The following is a 19,095-nucleotide window of genomic DNA, read 5'->3' as shown; positions in this document are numbered from 1 at the left end:
TGCTTCCTCCTGGTCTCCCATGGGTTGCAGGGCCGAAGCACTTGGGCCATCCTCCACTGCACTCCCTGGCCACAGCAGAGAGCTGGACTGAAGAGGCGCAACTGAGACAGAACCGACGCCCCAACTGGGACTAGAACCCGGAGTGCTGGCGCCGCAGGTGGAGGATTAGCCTAGTGAGCTGCGACACTGGCCCAAGGATTTCGAACAAGTTCCAAGAACACTTGTTGGACTTGTGATTACCTCCGCTTTAGAGACGTGGGAACAGGCGGGGAGGGGGGGTGTCCTGCCCAGGGTCACAGCCGCCGGCCTGCCATTCCCACCGTGAAGATGGGAGCGCTGGTGTCAGGAAAGTAACAAGGGACCCGACCCACACTGCTGCCCTGCAAGCTCACGTTTCCCTGGGAAGCAGCTCAGTAATCTGAGAATCACAAAATGACAAAAATCTCACACACAGTTTCAGTCTGGCTGATCCCAATTAAGACATTACGAACTACTTTTATTTGTTAGAATGATCACTTTTGTAGTATGAAAAGTACACAGAATTATTTCACTTGACATCTATGTCACTATAAAGATGTCCAAACAACTCATCCAACAATCAATGAGTGCCAGCCATGAAGAGACTAGGGTGTGCAGGCTGGGCCAGCTTCCGCCCGCGAGCAAGCGACTGCTGGGTCTAGGTCCCAGGCTCCGCCCTACAGCGCACCTGATTGACCCTGACACTCTAACTGATGACGTCAATTCAAGAAGCTCACTGCTGCCTCACTGTGTGCAGTGTGCTTGGCTCAGCTCATCATACAAAGCGAAGACAACCACACCAAAAACACAGAACTTAAGTCCCCACAGCAGTCTCGAGTTCGAGTCCCAGCTGGCTTTCAGCACAGCGGGCATCTCTCGTCTGGTGTCTGGTAGCACAGATGAGCTCTAGCAATCCAGCGACACCGCTCCAGTCCATAAACACCACGACTTACTACAGAAAACTCCAAGACAGCGTCAGTGCTGACCAGTGGCTTGGGCGTCCAGCGCTGACTGAGGGGGGTTCTGCACCTGGGACAGGACTCACAGCACTGGGCAGAACCGCCCCAGCAACAATGCTGACCGCATGACAGCCAGCACAGTCCCCACCTGTAAGCGCCGTCACCATGACCATGGCCTCAGCTCCACCTCCCGAGGAGGGCGTTCAGGAAACGTGCGGCGCCCTCAGGTGGGTCTGTGACGTGCAGGGAGCCGGAATGGTGGCAGGGAAAGCTGAGCACAGAGCTCGCTCACTCTCAGGATTCCCTCTGCGCGCTGACTGCAGGCGCTCCTTGTCAGTAAACCCAACAGCAGCCTAGCGGCAGAAGGAACGCACCCAGACACGTCACCACCAGCAGCGTGCGTCCTCCTTTCCTCTACCAGAGGCCTGCTTCACACCAAGAACGGAAGTGCAACACAGGCCCTTTGCCCACCCCGAGGCTCGTCAGCTCAAGGCAGGTGCACACAGAGCCTGCCCGAGGAAGCCCCTGGCTCTCAGAGCCTAGCACCTGCAGACCACAGCAGGGAGCGGCGCTGTGGCGCAGCGGGTAAAGCCACCGCCTGTGACGCCAGCATCCCATATGCGCTTCGGTTGCAGTCCCAGCTGCTCCACTTCCAACCCGACTCCCTGCTGATGTGCCTGGGGAAGCAGCAGCAGATGGCCCAAGCGCTTGGGCCCTGCACCCACACAGGAGACCAGGGAAAAGCTCCTGGCTTCGGTCTGCCCAGCCTGGCCTTTGCAGCCATCTGGGGAACAAAACAGTGGATGGAAGACCTCTCTCTCTGTCCCTCTCTCTCCCTGTAACTTTGCCTTTCAAATAAATACAAAAAATCTTTAAAAGTAAACAAAACACCGTAAGCAGACATTGAAACCGTGAGGAAAAGTTCATCACTGCGTGCCATGGAAATGTAAGAAAGGGGGTCACAAAATGAGACTGGCAGCTGTCAGCAGGATGCTTGGCAAACACAGTGCAGCCCAGCAGGTGCTCAGCACAGGGTCTCGACGGCACTTCAGAGGCAGATGTTTCAGAAAACAGTAATGGCGCAGTGGGTGCCACCTGGAAAAAACAGATTCGCACCAGGATGGACCCGACGCACCAGCATCGACTCCAAACGGACCGGAGCTTCCCACAGAGAAGTCATGAAATCCGCGTGGCAGAAGAGACCACGGGCCCCGCTCAGCGTGGGAAGTGGGCCAAGCACTTCACACAGCAAGAAACACCACACCTCCTGAGCAGAGAACTCCTGAAGCGAAGATAAAGGCAAGCGGCGACCACTGGCTGCGGGCACCAGGAGGAACTCTGACCCAGCTCGCCCACGCCGCTGCCTTCACCAGTCACCTGGGCACAGGGTCCTCTGTGGGGACCACGTGGTCAGACGAGCCCTCCTCAGGGCACAGTCTCCAGACAGCAGCACGGCTCTGAACTGACACAGACCCAAGAATCGCGTGCAGAGCGAAACGTCCCAGACAGAATGGATCCGTCCACACAAGGAAGAGGAAAGAAATCACAGTCTTTGTCTCTCCCTGAGCAACCTCTAAAGTCCTGGAGAGCAGGTGGGAGGGCACTGTCCCCCCCCCCCCCCCCCCACCGAGGGCTCAGCCTCTCCCTGCCCAGCAGGGCCAGACCGGCAGGAGCAGCGAGTAACCTCAGAGCCCAAAGAGAGCGAGCACCAGTCCCTCTCACAGGGGCCTGTGTGGAGTAGGTGTAGGGAGGGCTCTGCACTGCGGAAGCAGGCGGTGCGTCGGGAGGGTGCTGGCACACACTGAGGTCACGGGGAGCGTGCTGACACACACTGAGGTCACGGGGAGCGTGCTGACACACAATGAGGTCACGGGGAGCGTGCTGACACACACTGAGGTCACGGGGAGCGTGCTGACACACACTGAGGTCACGGGGAGCGTGCTGACACACACTGAGGTCACGGGGAGCGTGCTGACACACAATGAGGTCACGGGGAGCGTGCTGACACACACTGAGGTCACGGGAGGGTGCGCTGACACACTGAGGTCACAGGGAGGGTGCTGACACACACTGAGGTCACGGGAGGGTGCTGACACACACTGAGGTCACGGGGAGCGTGCTGACACACACTGAGGTCACGGGGAGCGTGCTGACACACACTGAGGTCACGGGGAGCGTGCTGACACACACTGAGGTCACGGGGAGCGTGCTGACACACAATGAGGTCACGGGGAGCGTGCTGACACACAATGAGGTCACGGGGAGCGTGCTGACACACAATGAGGTCACGAGAGGGTGCGCTGACACACTGAGGTCACAGGGAGGGTGCTGACACACACTGAGGTCACGGGGACGGTGCTGACACACACTGAGGTCACAGGAGGGTGCACTGGCACACTGAGGTCACAGGGACGGTGCGCTGGCACACTGAGGTCACAGGGACGGTGCGCTGGCACACTGAGGTCACAGGGACGGTGCTGACACACACTGAGGTCACGGGGAGAATGCGCTGACACACTGAGGTCACGGGGAGGGTGCTGGCACACACTGAGGTCACAGGGAGGGTGCTGACACACACTGAGGTCACGGGAGGGTGCTGACACACACTGAGGCCACGGGAGGGTGCGCTGGCACACTGAGGTCACAGGGACAGTGCTGACACACACTGAGGTCACGGGGAGGGTGCTGACACACACTGAGGTCACGGGGAGGATGCGCTGGCACACTGAGGTCATGTTGCAGACAGGCTAACACCACTGACCAGGGCAGGCTTTTATGCAGGCCCTGGCAGGTGGCAGTGACGGCTCAAGTGGTTGACACTCAGGAATGAGTTCCCAGGGCTGGCGCTGTGGCACAGTGAGTAAAGCCCCCGCCCTACAGTGCCGGCATCCCATATGGGTGCCGATTCGAGCCCTGACTGCTCTGCGTTCTATGCAACTCTCTGCTGTAGGCCGGGAAAGCAGTGGAGGACGCCCAAGTTCTTGGGGCCCTGCACCTGCACGGGAGACCTGGAAGAAGCTCCTGGCTCCTGGCTCCGGATTGGTGCAGCTCTGGCCCTTGCAGCCAGTTGTGGAGTGAACCAGCGGATGGAAGACCTCTCTCTCTGCTTCCTCTCTCTGTAAATCTGCCTTTGAAATTAATAAATAAATCTTTAAAAAAAATAAAAGAATGAGTTCCATGCTTTGGCGTGAGCCCTTCCCAGCCCCAGCCATTGCTGGATGTGGGAGTGAGCAGGAAGAGCCTGTCTTTCCTTCTCTGTCTCTCAGGTAAATTCCTCCCTCTGAATCTCTACAGCAAACCCAGTGAACAGCACTGTGATGGGTGAGAAGGCAGAGAGGGTTTTTCAACTGCAGTCACAGGGTGGAGGGTCTGCAGGCAGAGAGGATGTCCAGAGTCCCTGTCCAAGTGGCCTAGTTCCCTGGTCACTGGAGACGTGGGACTCCTGAGTCTCCTCTGTCCCTCACAAGAGCACCTCTAGAAGCTTCAGTGACCCGACTCGGTCACCGGGCAGCAGTGCAGCTCCCAGCGGCAGTGTCAGAAGTGGTGCACGGAGCGCCAGCACTGACTGGGCACGTCTGTGCAGGACACACTCCTGCGTCCCAAGGGGATCTGAGAACCTGTGCGGCGACTCTGCTGCCTTGAGCAAGCCAGAATCAGGTGGCCAGCCTGTCCACGCACTGCTCCTCAGACATGGGGACATGTGTGCACTGCCCCACACTGCCGTGAATTCTAGCAGAGGCCGAACTCAGCCGGAGATCTCGCTCCCGACAAACTCCGTCACAGAGCCCAAGCCTGCGGAGCGTGGAGTCCAGCTGACGGCAGTGGGAGGCAAACCTGGAGACAGCACACTACTCACGGAGCCCCGACGACCCGGGCCACCCGCCACCCCCGGGGAGGCACAGAACGCCTCCAAGTGCTCTCTCAGTCAGAACACTGGTCATCAGGAGTTCACAACAGAACACCTGGCCATGTTCCCGGCCGTGTGATCCAGATCCCAGTCTTCAGAACTCAGAAACTACACAAAGTTTGGCAGCAGAACCCTTTTAAAACTAAATCTGGGCTGGTGCCGCAGCTCACTAGGCTAATCCTCCGCCTGCGGTGCCAGCACACCGGGTTCTAGTCCCGGTCGGGGTGCCGGATTCTGTCCTGGTTGCCCCTCTTCCAGGCCAGCTGTCTGCTGTGACCCGGGAGTGCAGCGGAGATGGCCCAAGTGCTTGGGCCCTGCACCCCATGGGAGACCAGGATAAGCACCTGGCTCCTGACTTCAGATCGGCGCAGTGGCCATTTGGGGGATGAACCAACAGAAGGAAGACCTCTCTCTCTAACTCTGCCTGTCAAAAAAAAAAAAAAAAAAAAAAAAAAAAAAAAAAATTAAAACACCACCAACAACAAAAACAATCTGAAAACTATGTAGGATGACGTCATCTGCCCCTCTCGCACCCCTTAGCAGCCCGTTTGCCCTCAGCAACTCTGCACACAAAAGTACCTGAGGGTTCTGTCCCACAGCCCAGAAGGACTGGGAGGGAGCGAGCACCTTGTCCTGTGTGTGTCCCTCAGCTCTGCGGCTGCGAGGGCTAACTCTGGATGCAAGGTGAGCCAGCTGAGGTGCTTCAGGACAGGGTGACCACGGTCACCGTCACCCTGTGCTCAGAACCTGCGCAGACCTCCGAGAATTCTTAAACCCAGCCCTGGGGAGGGAGAGCTACGACCTCAGTCACACTGTCATCGCCTCCAGCCAGAACTGCCCAGTGACTGGAACACGCAACTGCACACCCTCACGCAGCCGTCCTGCCGTGTGAGCCAGGCCCAACACACGTGCCTTCACAAATCCCAACACCACTCCTTGGAGTGACCTACTGACACAGCAGCTGTGACAAACTGGTATCAAACAATTGAATGATTATCGGAGGGACTGGCATTGTGGCGTAATGGGCAAAGCCACCACTGGTATCCCACACGAGCTCCGGTTTGTGTCCCAGCTGCTCCATTTCCAGCCCTGCTCCCTGCTCCCTGCTCGTGGACTGGGACAAGCAGCGCAACGTGGCCCAAGTGCTTGGGTTCCTGCCACCCACGTGGGTGACCTGGATGAAGCTCCTGGCTTTGGCCTGGCCCGGCTCTAGCCATCGCAGCCATTCAGGGAAAGAACCAGCGGATGGAAGAACTGTAGTACTTCAAATGAAATACATCAATCTTAAAAAAAAAAAAAAAAAAAAAAGATCGTGGACAAGTCAGATTCCCCAGTGTTCTGTGACACACAGGTGCAGTGTTTAAGATCCTGGTGCCCGGGCTGGGACAGCAGCACTGCACGGCTGTAGAGGCTTCCTGACACTCAGCGGGTGTCAGTTCTGCCTACCCTCCCTGCTTGAGTCTCAGTGTGGGCCGGGAATTTGCACGCAGTCTGCTTCCGTGTTTATTAGAATCCTCACATAAACACGGATTAAACGCACTACGCCACGTGACAGCTGCCTACCGACACACACCAGAACACGTGACAGCTGCCTGCCGACACACACGCACACCTGGAGCAGCCCGACACCCTGCAGCGAGCACACGGCCGCGTCTTCCCTGGAAACCCAAGGGATGAAAGTGCAGGTGCACTGACCAGAGGAAGAGACCCTGCTCCAGTTCTCTATGCTGACATCCAGTGAGGATCCTAGCAGCCGACACTGGTGCGGCAGGTTACGTCGCTGCCTTGCTGGTTCAAGTCCCGGCTGCTCCACTTCAGATTGGCGGGTCGCAGAAGATGCGCCAAGTGCGTAGGCCCCTGCCGTGCACCTGAGAGGCCCAGGTGGAGTTCCCGACTGCGGGCTCAGCCTGACTCAGTGCTGAGCAGTGCAGCCATGTGGGGAAGGAACCACAGGACAGAAGGCGCATCTCTTCGCCTCTGTCCCCACCCCCAACTCTGCCTTTAACTAAAAAAATAATAAAACACAAAAGTTAAAAAAAACTTAGGATTTGATGCTGACATCAGAACTTAATGCCCTCAGTACCTCAGTATTCCATTAACACAAGATTTCTAAGTTGTGATGGCAGCCATCTTTTCACATTTTGAAAAGATAACCCTCCAAAAGCTGTTTCTTCTGCTTGAGAGACCAGTGCTCTTCTCCTTCAGGCTGGAATCAGAAACGGTAACTCCTGACTATTTCCTGCTTAAACCCCAGGGCTCAACAATGAGCAGACAGAGGCTCGCTCAGCTGTGGTCTCGCCACAAGGAAATAGCGCGGCCAGCCCAGACCTCTTCAGGAGCGCCTCTGTGCCAGCCCACGTGTGCGAGCCGTCAAACGCCATGAGGACACTTGGCTCTGGGTCTAGAGAAGGGGTGCGCACTCTGCTTCTGCACGGCCACCCCTCGGGTGACACGGGCTCAGCAGGGGCCCCCATGAATTCGGCAGCCTGAGCTGTTAACGCAAACCGCGAGGCAGGACAGGCAGCGCGCCGGAGGCTGTGTGACGCCACTGAGCACAAGCTGTGAGGTCGGGACCTTGCCACAGAAGGTGCGGGGCCTGGACCCCGGGGCGGCTTCTGTTCCTTTCTTAACACAGGGGAGAAGCGAGCTGTCTTCACTTACGAGGAAGCATAAAAAGTTAGTTTCTCACCTTCTGGTATTTCTGCCACCATTTATACGAGCACTGGTCTTCCCACGAGACGGGCTTTGAAGGAAATATCTGGCACTTATTGAGAGACTCTAACTGAACTGCAGACATGGTTGAAGGCAACACACACTCGGGAAGAATCTGCACTTTAGCTTGCTGGATTCTAAAATAAAGAGAACCAAGCATGGTGTTCATTTTTAAGATAAACTGACTCAAGCTCTACGTTTCTAAACAATGAGAGTAATTCTAAGTACTAACATTTTCAAGGTTTTACTTTTTAAACATATTCATCAATGCTGATGTTGTAATACAAGAAATTTTCAGAAATAACTGTATCATAAATGATAAAAAGTCAAAACCACAGATAACCTAAGGTACAGATTTTCAGTCTCTGCGGAACGGACAGGGAGATCTTCACTTTTTGGATAAATACAGAGCCTACAAATGTAACACAGGTTCAGAAAACATCAGCAACAAATCCAAATGAAATTGGTTTCTGTTATCCCAGACATCCCACCCCTCTCAGTCTCCATCCTCTATGCCCACTGCCCACCCGTCCTTTCTCAGACACCAACCAGCCCAGGGATCAAAGAGAAGGCAGAGAAAATCAAGAACCCATTTACACAATGAGTCAAAACAAACTAGATCATGCTATGTGGCGTTTATTTCCACGAGTCACTTTCTCATTCTCAACAATTTACCTTGAATATGCAAAGGAGCAAAACACGCACGACCTTTTTTTACCTTTTTTTACTTAAAGATTCTATAAGGTCTCACTCTCGTGATACTCTGCGAGACACAGTTACACCGTCAGGAACTGATGCCAACAGAAAGGCTGCCCCTAGGAGGCACTCGCTAGAGCTGGGCACACACTGTCAGGAATCTGACTCTGTCAGCCTGACAGTGTCGGCTTTGTTATCTGCAGTCACAAGAACTTCCACATGAAATTCCAGTATTTTCACCTATTTATCACATGAAAATGGCTCAGTGTGACAATACCTCGGTTTAATTTCATGGCAAGATCAGACTCACATATTAACTGCATTCCATCCGGAGCTCCTTCCTGGGCCAGCACTGTGGAGGAACGGGCTGGACCTCTGCCTGCAGCACCAGCATCCCCTGTGGGTGCCCATGTGCGTCCTGGACGCTCCTGTTCCAACCCAGCTCCCCACTAATGGCCTGAGAGAGCAGTGGAAGACGGCCCACCTGCACCCATGTGGGACCCCGGGAAGAAGCTCCTGGCTCCTGGCTTTGGACCTGCCCAGCTCCAGCTGTAGCAGCCATTCAGGGGATGAACCAGCGTTTGGAAGACCTCTCCCACCGTCTCTCCCTCTCTCTAACTCTGCCTAATAAATCTTTATTAAGTTACTATGTCCAGACTGTAGTGAAACGTTCTTGCATTACTGTATTTAAAAACAACCAAAATCTCCATTTTCTTCACCTGATACAGGAAAACAAACAACCTGATGACCCTACTCTTAAGGTGCAGCACACACCACCCTGCAGGAGTTGCAAGAGGCCCGCCTGGCTTTACCCATCCACCTCCTGAGACTCCCTGAGGATGACCTCACGCACGCTGTGGCGCAAGTCCTGACCCAGGATGGCTATACACACGGCACAGCTGCCTCTGCTCCCAGCAGCTGGGTTTTCTAACAGATTCTAGTTTTGTTTTTTTCCCCAAATTGCTTAGGGCAGCTCTTTTCATGATTATATGACATAACTTGGACAACTGCTAAAAAAAAAAACCAGTGCAATACAAAATGCTTCAATGAGCATTAACGTGAGACAGAAATCTGCTTTCAAGTTCGGGACAGAAACTCTGATAGTGGAAAAAGAGCTACAGGAATCCACAGGGCTCCGCAGCCAGTCATCTCAGGTCTACCTCCAGAAGCTCTCGCTAAGGACAGACCAGACGTCTGGACGTGTGAGCTGTAGCCACACCGGAACGACGACGGGCAGCAGCCTATGGCCGGCTACAACCTGCAGAGCACCTCAGACACGCCTCTCCAGCTCCAGGAAACGAGGGGCCAGGCTTACAGACAGCTGAGATGTGCAGGGCACACGGACTTCCTGTGCTGCCCACATTCCACTTTCTCCACAATCCTCATCTCCTAATCCAATGTCGACCCCTCTTCCTCTCCACAGGACACTGTCAACACTGTCGGACTCCTTACCATCCTTCTATATTTTCCTATTAACTTTTTCTTCCAAAAACCCATGTATTTAGAGGAGGCCAACTTGGCGAAGATTAGAAAGTGGCAGTAAGCGTCCCCCAGACAGGGACAGTGTGGACATGTGACACACCCGTGCGTGCACTGCACAGGGCACAGAGCAGTAGCTGCAGTCACCACCTAGGTGCCTGGGAAGAGAGCAGTCTCTCTCATTTCACTGTCTCTAGTGACACTGGTCACGGGAGCCCAAGGGCAGTGGAGCCAGGGAAACACGCCCACACTGAGGCCTTTCAAATGGGGACACGTGGCCCCGCCCCTGCGCTGACCAAGCCCTTGCCAGTCTTCACTAGGCCAACGTGTAGTCCTCGACCTGCGTCCGGAGGTGACCGCCCAGCACTGCCTCGGACCAGACCTTGTCCACGGCAGACACCATGCTGAGAAACACACTCTTCCCAAGTCAACCGTCCTCTGTGGTTTCTGGAATGCGGTCGTGACGAACATTCAGAATAACCTACGTATGCAGACAGAACATACTTCAAAAATGGAGCCGCAGGGCCAGCGTTGTGCCCTGGCAGGGAAAGCCACCTCCTGAGACCTCGGCATCCCATGTGGGTGCCGGTTCACGCCCTGGCTGCTCCACTTCTGATGCAGCTCCCTGCTAAGGGCCTGGGAAAAGCCGCAGAAGACGGCCCAAGTGTCTGGGCCCTGCCATCCACAGGGAGACCCAGATGAAGCTCCTAGCTCTTGGCTCTGGCCTGGCCCTGCCCTGGCGTTTGTGGTCATTGGGCAGTGAACCAGCGGATGCAAGACCTCTCTCCCTAACTCTTTCAAATAAATAAATACATATATGTGCGAATACACACACACACAACTTAAACAGAACTGTAGGTAAAATCCACAGGAGCAAACAACGTGGCCCTAACTGCAGAACACAGACTTCTGTCCCTGCTCTTGAACAGCTGAGCCGTGCAGGGGTGCACAATGCGTCCAGGGCCACCAAGGTTTGCACAGCGAAGGATGTGGGCAACACCTGGGCTCCGCTGCCAGCCCCGTCTGCTGTCCCATCACTCACGAGCGTTAAGCATCCTGCAAACACTCCTGCCCTTACGTGGCTCGCCCCCTTTTACGTCTCAGGCTCAAACAGAAACCAAGTCTGCGCTCCCTTGTGTTCAGAAACTGCCCGCGCAATGCAGGGGTCTGACTGATCTTCAGCTCTGGCTATGGGCCAGAGACCAAGTCACCAGGACTCAGCAGCGAGACTTCACGGGAGACCCACACCTCACCCTTCTCCCTGACCGTGTGAAAAAACCAAAATAGTAACTGCTGGCACAGCGTGGCTGCCGAAGCTTACTGGTGCGGAGACCAGTGCTCACGGGCGGTCACCACGCCAGCATCTGAGCCGGGCACTGAGCGTGCAGACGGCACAGCCAGCTCAGCAGCCGCCGGCCTCCCGCCTCTGACGCTCCGCACCGAGCCCTCCATCCCAAACGCCACTTCCCTCTGGGCTCCCACTGCCGTTCTCAAACCTGGAGCGGAGCATCACCTGGAAGCCACTGCCACCTGCTGCAGCCTCGCCGGGTTAAACCTCTCTCTGGGCTGCAGCGTGGGTTCACCTCAGCTTCTCTAGCCTGGGGACTTCCAGGGACGCTGAAGCACGGCCAGGCTGGAAGCCCAGGGAGAGAAGAGCCACACACCAGGAGACAGACAGGCCAGAGGCGGCGCTCCTTACCCGTCTGACTGAGTCCTGAGCTCCAGGACTTTGAACCGCTGTCTGCCGACCGCTTTCACTTTCACTATCTCAATGCCAAAGTCCTGTTCTTCTCGATAGGCGTAGATCTCGGCTGTGGTTCCAAACTGGGCTTCCCTCTCCTGCACGTTACTTCCAAAGTGAACGGTAAAAGCAGTGGTGAGCATCTGACTTGAAAACACGCAAGGCTGGCAAAACAAGCACTCCCGGGAAAATAACGCAGAGCGGTCAGCCCTCACCAGTTCTGCACCACGGCAAAGCTCAATACTTGAGGCAAAGACCAGATTTCTACTCACTGCAGATGGCCTAGTACTGGGAGTTTAAACCATTTCCCAGGCCAAACGTTCTCTGCTTTGTTAGAGCTGCGTTTCTGCGCCTCTACCAGCAGGGCCGTGTTGGGCCGTGTTGGGCCGTGTAGGGCCGTGTTGGGGTGTATAGGGCCGTGTTGGGGTGTGTTGGGCCGTGTTGGGCTGTGTTGGGCCGTGTTGGGCTGTGTTGGGGTGTATTGGGCTGTGTTGGGCCGTGTTGGGCCGTGTTGGGCCGTGTTGGGGTGTGTTGGGCCGTGTAGGGCCGTGTTGGGGTGTGTTGGGCCGTGTTGGGGTGTATTGGGCTATGTTGGGGTGTGTTGGGCCGTGTTGGGCCGCGTTGGGCCGTGTTGGGGTGTGCTGGGCCGCATTGGGCCGCGTTGGGCCATGCTGGGCTGCTTTGGGCCATGTTGGGGCGTGTTGGGCCGTGCTGGGCCGTGTTGGGGTGTGTTGGGCCGTGTTGGGGTGTATTGGGCCGTGTTGGGCTGTGCTGGGCCGTGTTGGGCCGTGTTGGGGTGTGTTGGGCCGTGTTGGGGTGGGGGCCTCCTGTGTGCCCGCTGAGGGTCCGCGTCCCCCCAGGTGGTCTGTAAGGAAACTCAGGACGGACGCCTCAGGGAGGGGGGGAGACGAGCTTGTGGAAAAGCTGCACCTGAAGCTCTGACCCCACACAGCCTCTCCCAGAGGGGCAGCCACCAGCCTCGGCTGCCGGCCCAGAGGGCACGTCGGCACACCGCGCCTCACCTGTAGGCGAGAACGGCAAAGGTGCGGTCCTTCTGAATGAGGCTGCGCACCATGCTGACTTCCGGAGGGTGCGAGAGCTGCAGCGGCAGCGTCTGCCCGGGGATCAGGATCATCACCACCTGCGGCAGCACCGGGATCACCGGGCAGCTGTCGTCGTCGTGCAGGGTCCGGCCGTGGAACTCCTCCATGTCAGCGCCCAGGTACTGGGGAAGACAGCGCGGCGCAGTGTCAGCGGGACGCCGCCCGCACCGAGAGCGGTCGGAGGGAGACACACATGCACGTCCGTCAGCTGGTGCACGAGCGTCCGACTCTTACTCAGGGGAGACCTGCAGCTCTGCACGCCTCACTCAAGTTCAAGAGCAGGCTTCATTCACAGTCTTCTATTTTGGTGAAGAGAAGAGACTTCTCCAAGTCCAAATACTACAGGCGGCCACAGAATGTTCCCGTGGAGAGGAACGGCGCCTGCCCAGACAGCACCACGGTGCAAACTCCTCCCAGGCCCCAGGCAGCAGGACGCAGCGGGACGCTGCTCCGCAGGGGGCGTCCGAGGCCCAGCCCCGATTCCCAGCGCCGGGCAACACGGGCAACACCGGGGAGGCCGAGGGCACGCTCTGGCTTTCAGGGACCTGCCGGTCGAATGCACAGCTGCAGTGAGACCCACCGTTCCGGAGCTACATACCGTGTGGGATGTCGGCAGACTGGTGTCAAAATTGATGATGTTTGGCTTTTTGGCTTCTTTGCTGTCCTGGTCTTCAACTTCCATCTCATCTTCATCCTCACTCTCTGCTGAAGTAGATAAGAAAAACACTGTGTGCACGAAAAGGTCAGCTGTGCTGCTTTCAAACACGGAGCTCCTTCCTGAGAAGAGGGCTCTTCTACACGCTACCCACCCCTGCCACCTGCACACACGGAGCAGCGGGGGGGGGGGGGGTGCAGCATGGACTGCCCCCCCCCACTATCTAGTTTTCTAATCGACTCCGACTGTAAACCAGTGTAAGATTCACACAGGAGCTGTGAAGACAGTGCAGAATGTCCGTTTCCCCACACAGTTAGCGCCTTACGGGGAACACCGCCACGGCTAAGGGACCACGGCGACACATCACTACGTGCTGAGCTAAACACACCATTCAGAGGTCCTGATCCCCCTGTTCTGTCCAGGATCCCACCCGAGACAGCCACTCCACCAGTTCCGCCCTCCAGCCTCCTCTGGGCTGGGCTGGCTCTGCTTGTCTGCGGGTCCCTGAGGCAGCTGAGGGGCGGGGCCAGGCACTCCGCAGAGCACTGAGTGCCTTGTGGGCTCACTTCCCAGCAGCAGGGCGGGGCGGTCTGGGGCAGGAGGACAGAGTGAGGGGCAGCTGAAACCCCGCCCTGTGCCTGCTGGCGCCAGCCTTCATCAGCGGGGCCAGGGAGGACCGGCCCGGTTTCTCCAGGGTGGTCACCTTTCTCCTCCTCTCGTGCTCTCAGACAGGACCACCAGGTCCAGCCGACACTCAAGGGGAGTGAGTGGGGTCACGCCTACAACTGCACCAGTTATTTAAAGTTCCTCTGAACAGGACATTTTCCTCTTCTCTCCTGCCAGTAATCAACTTTCCAACCTCAGATGATGACGCATTACACCTGAGCAAACCTCAGTTCTCTCATCTGAAAAACGGCCGGCGTGAGCAAGCCACACGTTCTCGTACAAGGAAGAAAATAAATCCAGCACGCCGGATAACCCCGTCATTCACACTGAAAGGAGGTCCTTCCACCCGGCAGGGAGGCCTTCACGTCTCTGCCCAGCACCACATTATTCACACATGAAATATCTGTAGGAACTTTCCTGAGGAGTTTCATGTCAGACTTGAGGCTGGCATGAGCGCACCAGCTTAAAGGCCCCGAGTCAGAAAGCGTCCTCCTGTTCATACATTGAGAGGCAAGGCCGTCTACTGGAACGCGTCCCGTCAGCTGTGACAGGGAGGAGACAGGGCTGCCCTTACAGCCGGAGCTTCAGACTGTCCACAGAAAACTTCAGGTGACTTCGGGCAAACCCCGCACTCTGAAATCCACTGTTTTCTGTGAACTTCTGGAACTCGTGGGCGCCTGCCTGTCCACACGCGGCCAAGCTTCCTAGTCCAGACCTGGGATTCTCGCTCTGGGTTTGGGGGTGGGGGTTTGTCCCTCACGCAAAATTCAAGAAACGAGTGGGAAATCCCGGGACGTCCGCGGCCGTCCCAGGCAGGGGCCGAGCCGCTGCGGAACACCCACAGGCACAGGGCTGTCTCCGGCCCCAGTCGTCAGAGGCCAGAGGCCACGAAAGGCTGGCCTCTCCCCACCGCACAGTCCGTGCACAAAGTCACAGAGCAGAGGCCACACAGACAGCCATCGCCCCTCCTGCGCCTGCTGGCGAGGTCCGCGACGGAACAGCTTGGGCAGCACGGAGCCGTCCCGGACCTCTGCCCGGCCGCGGGGCTCGTCAGAGGCGGAGCGCACTGGTGGAGCTGGCAGGCAGTCGGGGCGCGACACTGCACCAGGCTCACCAGGGCACGGGGCCCCTCTGCGGACGGAAGGGCTGGGCACCGGCTCCCGCGGGAGTCTGCGCGGCCGGCCCAGCGCTACCTCCGCAACGCGAAGCCTGAAGGCGCAGCGCTCCCTGAACGCACTCCTGACCCGCTTCGGCCGCGCCTCGTCCCCCTCCAGGCCGCCTTCCTCCTAACTCGCTAAACCCACCCCGCTGCGCCGCGGCTCGCTCCGCCGTCCCGGCAGCCGCCACGGACCCGCCACCGCTCGGACACTCAGGGCTTCCCTTCGCGGCCCCCGCGGCCCCGCCGCTCGCTGCCGACAGCGCTGGGGGTGGTCGGGCAGGGCTCGCGGAAGCCAGGCTGACTCATGCCGCAGGCCGCGGCCGCCAGCCTCCGCGAGCTGCCCCGGGCACCGCGCGGCCAGGCCCGGCCTCGGCCGCGCTGGGACCCTCACGGACGGGCTGCCCCGTACACCCCCAGGCCGCGGCCTGCGCTCCCACAGGGCGTCCGCGCAGGCCACACGGCGGAGACGCCGGCGGCAGCCCCGGCTCGGCGGCCGCGCGACCGTGGTAGAGTCGGGGCGCCCCGGCCGCGCACCCCTCGCCGAGAAGCGGGCCTGGCGCCCCCAGCCCCGGAAGCCGCTCGCCGCAGAGCGGAGACGGGAGAGCGGGACCAGAGCCGGCCCGGCCCCTCCCCAGAGCACCCCAGGGCGGCGGGAGGCGGCCCGGCCCCCTCCCCAGAGCACCCCAGGGCGGCGGGAGGCGGCCGGCCCCCTCCCCAGAGCACCCCAGGGCGGCGGGAGGCGGCCCGGCCCCTCCCCAGAGCACCCCAGGGCGGCGAGAGGCGGCCGGCCCCCTCCCCAGAGCACCCCAGGGCGGCGGGAGGCGGCCCGGCCCCCTCCCCAGAGCACCCCAGGGCGGCGAGAGGCGGCCGGCCCCCTCCCCAGAGCACCCCAGGGCGGCGAGAGGCGGCCCGGCCCCCTCCCCAGAGCACCCCAGGGCGGCGAGAGGCGGCCCGGCCCCCTCCCCAGAGCACCCCAGGGCGGCGGGAGGCGGCCCGGCCCCCTCCCCAGAGCACCCCAGGGCGGCGAGAGGCGGCCCGGCCCCCTCCCCAGAGCACCCCAGGGCGGCGAGAGGCGGCCCGGCCCCCTCCCCAGAGCACCCCAGGGCGGCGGGAGGCGGCCCGGCCCCCTCCCCAGAGCACCCCAGGGCGGCGGGAGGCGGCCCGGCCCCCTCCCCAGAGCACCCCAGGGCGGCGGGAGGCGGCCCGGCCCCCTCCCCAGAGCACCCCAGGGCGGCGAGAGGCGGCCCGGCCCCGAGGGGAGGGGCGCCCGGGACGCGGCCGATCCGACGCCGCTTTCGGGGGCTGGGCGCGGCCCCCCCGCCTCCCCGGCCCCCCGCGGCTCCGGCCCGCGGCTCCCGCCCGCCACGGCGGTACCAGGCAGTAGCGGCAGGTGGTTGCCCATGTCGCGCGCGGCGTCCTGCGCGTCTTCCTCGTCGGCCATGACTGTTTACCCGCAAAGGATGCCGGGAGGGGGCGCGACGCACTGGGAGGGGCCGCGCCGGTCGCTCCGCCCACAGCGCCCTCTGCCGGCACCAGGGGGACGTGCGCTCCGCGTCCTGTGTCCCCCCGCCGTGTCCACACGGATCCTCCGCGTCCTGTGCCCGCCCCGCCGTGTCCACACGGACCCTCCGCGTCCTGTGTCCCCCCGCCGTGTCCACACGGGCGCTCGTCCTGTGTCCCCCCGCCGTGTCCACACGGGCCCTCCGCGTCCTGTGTCCCCCCGCCGTGTCCACACGGGCGCTCGTCCTGTGTCCGCCCCGCCGTGTCCACACGGGCCCTCCGCGTCCTGTGTCCCCCCGCCGTGTCCACACGGGCGCTCGTCCTGTGTCCCCCCGCCGTGTCCACACGGGCCCTCCGCGTCCTGTGTCCCCCCGCCGTGTCCACACGGGCCCTCCGCGTCCTGTGTCCGCCCCGCGGTGTCCACACGGGCGCCGCGTGCACCCCGCGCGGTCCGACCTGGGGAACCTCGGCCTCTCGGGTTTGGGGAAGGGGAGGCTCGGAGTCTAGGCCCTGCCCCTAGGGAAGGCGCAGTGGCGGGAAATGGCGGCCCCGGGCCGGCTCCAGCAGGAACGAGGCCTGCTGAGACAATCCCCGGAAAGCCATGACGGGAGGCGGCTGTGACTGCCGGACTGGGCCGGGCTGCGGTCATTCCCTACGGCCGAGAGGACGCCGTCGCAGAGCGGCCGGCCCGAGCCTGGCCAGGGCTCCGTGTGGAGGGAACCCAGCGCCTGGGACGGCCGAAAATGCGCTTTTTCAGAGTTACAGCGCGGAGCTGGCTGTGCCCGAGGGTCCCGAGCCCGGCCTGGGTCCTGCTGCCCTCCTGACCCCTCTGGCACAAGGTCCTTCACGACTGTAGCCACGGGCAAGATAGGAGCACACCAGACTGCCCGGGACAGTGCCAGAGGGACCCTGCGGTCCAGAGGGCGACCCTGGGTGCAGAGAGGGACCCTGGGTGCAGAGAGGGACCCTGCGTGCAGAGGGCGACCCTGGGTGCAGAGGGCGACCCTGGGTGCAGAGAGGGACCCTGGGTGCAGAGGGCGGCCCTGGGTGCAGAGAGGGACCCTGGGTGCAGAGAGGGACCCTGGGTGCAGAGGGCGACCCTGGGTGCAGAGGGCGACCCTGGGTGCAGAGAGGGACCCTGGGTGCAGAGAGGGACCCTGGGTGCAGAGGGCGACCCTGGGTGCAGAGAGGGACCCTGGGTGCAGAGGGACCCTGGGTGCAGAGAGGGACCCTGGGTGCAGAGGGCGACCCTGGGTGCAGAGAGGGACCCTGGGTGCAGAGGGACCCTGGGTGCAGAGGGCGACCCTGGGTGCAGAGAGGGACCCTGGGTGCAGAGGGACCCTGGGTGCAGAGGGCGACCCTGGGTGCAGAGGGCGACCCTGGGTGCAGAGAGGGACCCTGGGTGCAGAGGGCGACCCTGGGTGCAGAGGGCGACCCTGGGTGCAGAGAGGGACCCTGGGTGCAGAGGGCGACCCTGGGTGCAGAGAGGGACCCTGGGTGCAGAGGGACCCTGGGTGCAGAGAGGGACCCTGGGTGCAGAGGGCGACCCTGGGTGCAGAGAGGGACCCTGGGTGCAGAGGGACCCTGGGTGCAGAGGGCGACCCTGGGTGCAGAGAGGGACCCTGGGTGCAGAGGGCGACCCTGGGTGCAGAGGGCGACCCTGGGTGCAGAGAGGGACCCTGGGTGCAGAGGGACCCTGGGTGCAGAGGGCGACCCTGGGTGCAGAGGGACCCTGGGTGCAGAGGGCGACCCTGGGTGCAGAGAGGGACCCTGGGTGCAGAGGGCGACCCTGGGTGCAGAGAGGGACCCTGGGTGCAGAGGGCGACCCTGGGTGCAGAGAGGGACCCTGGGTGCAGAGGGACCCTGGGTGCAGAGGGCGACCCTGGGTGCAGAGGGACCCTGGGTGCAGAGGGACCCTGGGTGCAGAGGGCGACCCTGGGTGCAGAGGGACCCTGGTTGCTAGTGAGGCCCGGGCCTTCCTCAGGGAGGGGTGACGGGGCATGGACCGCGTGACCATGCGGAGCCAGTGGGGTGAAGGCGAAGGCTCTGGGCAGCACACATTGATGCAGGGCGGAGGGCTGAGAGCCAGGGCGGAGCCAGGTCTGCAGGCACCTGACTACGTGACCATGTGACCACGTGGAATTTCGGTCAAGCAAGCTCATCCTCAGCCCAGCGCTCTCCACACGGCCCACTCCTAGCCTCCAAGGAAGAAAGCCCCCCCACCACCACCACAGGTGGCCTCCGACCTGACCTCTGAACCCTGGGCTGGAGGGGCAGCTGGTCAAGAAAGGAGCCTGCGAGGCTGGGGCCGGCAGGGACAGCAAGCCCCGCCTTCTCCTGTGCCCTGCTGGGGTGGGGGCGGGGTCCCTCCAGCCGCCCTCTGCACACCTGCCCTCCCTACTGCTTTCCTGCCTGCCCCTTACTCACCATCCTCACCATCGGCTCCCGCTTGGCTCAGCCTGTCCAGGGGCCTCCAGCTGTCCATGACAACGGGAACTCA

The 19,095-nt window shown here is 60.6% G+C and overlaps 1 protein-coding gene across 3 annotated transcripts in view; it reads right to left on the bottom strand.

Annotated features, from left to right (window-relative positions):
* The window catches only part of CRBN (cereblon), a 25,059-nt gene extending 5,964 nt beyond the window's left edge, over positions 1-19,095 (bottom strand). Inside the window, exons 1-5 of one of the 3 annotated variants that reach the window (XM_051831910.2) lie at positions 19,023-19,095; positions 13,214-13,317; positions 12,535-12,737; positions 11,471-11,620; positions 7,574-7,733 (exon numbers count right to left, since the gene is read on the bottom strand). In XM_051831910.2, the coding sequence (XP_051687870.1) occupies positions 7,574-7,733; positions 11,471-11,620; positions 12,535-12,737; positions 13,214-13,317; positions 19,023-19,080 (675 nt within the window). In that variant the 5' untranslated portion in view covers positions 19,081-19,095. Of the gene's footprint in view, positions 1-7,573; positions 7,734-11,470; positions 11,621-12,534; positions 12,738-13,213; positions 13,321-16,469; positions 16,590-19,022 lie in introns of those variants that run through there. The other 2 variants (XM_051831908.2, XM_051831909.2) reach the window with 2 other exon arrangements.

Source organism: Oryctolagus cuniculus, chromosome 10 (assembly GCF_964237555.1).
Source record: "Oryctolagus cuniculus chromosome 10, mOryCun1.1, whole genome shotgun sequence".
NCBI classification, from domain to species: Eukaryota; Metazoa; Chordata; class Mammalia; order Lagomorpha; family Leporidae; genus Oryctolagus; species Oryctolagus cuniculus.
This window is presented reverse-complemented; position numbering and strand designations above follow the sequence as displayed.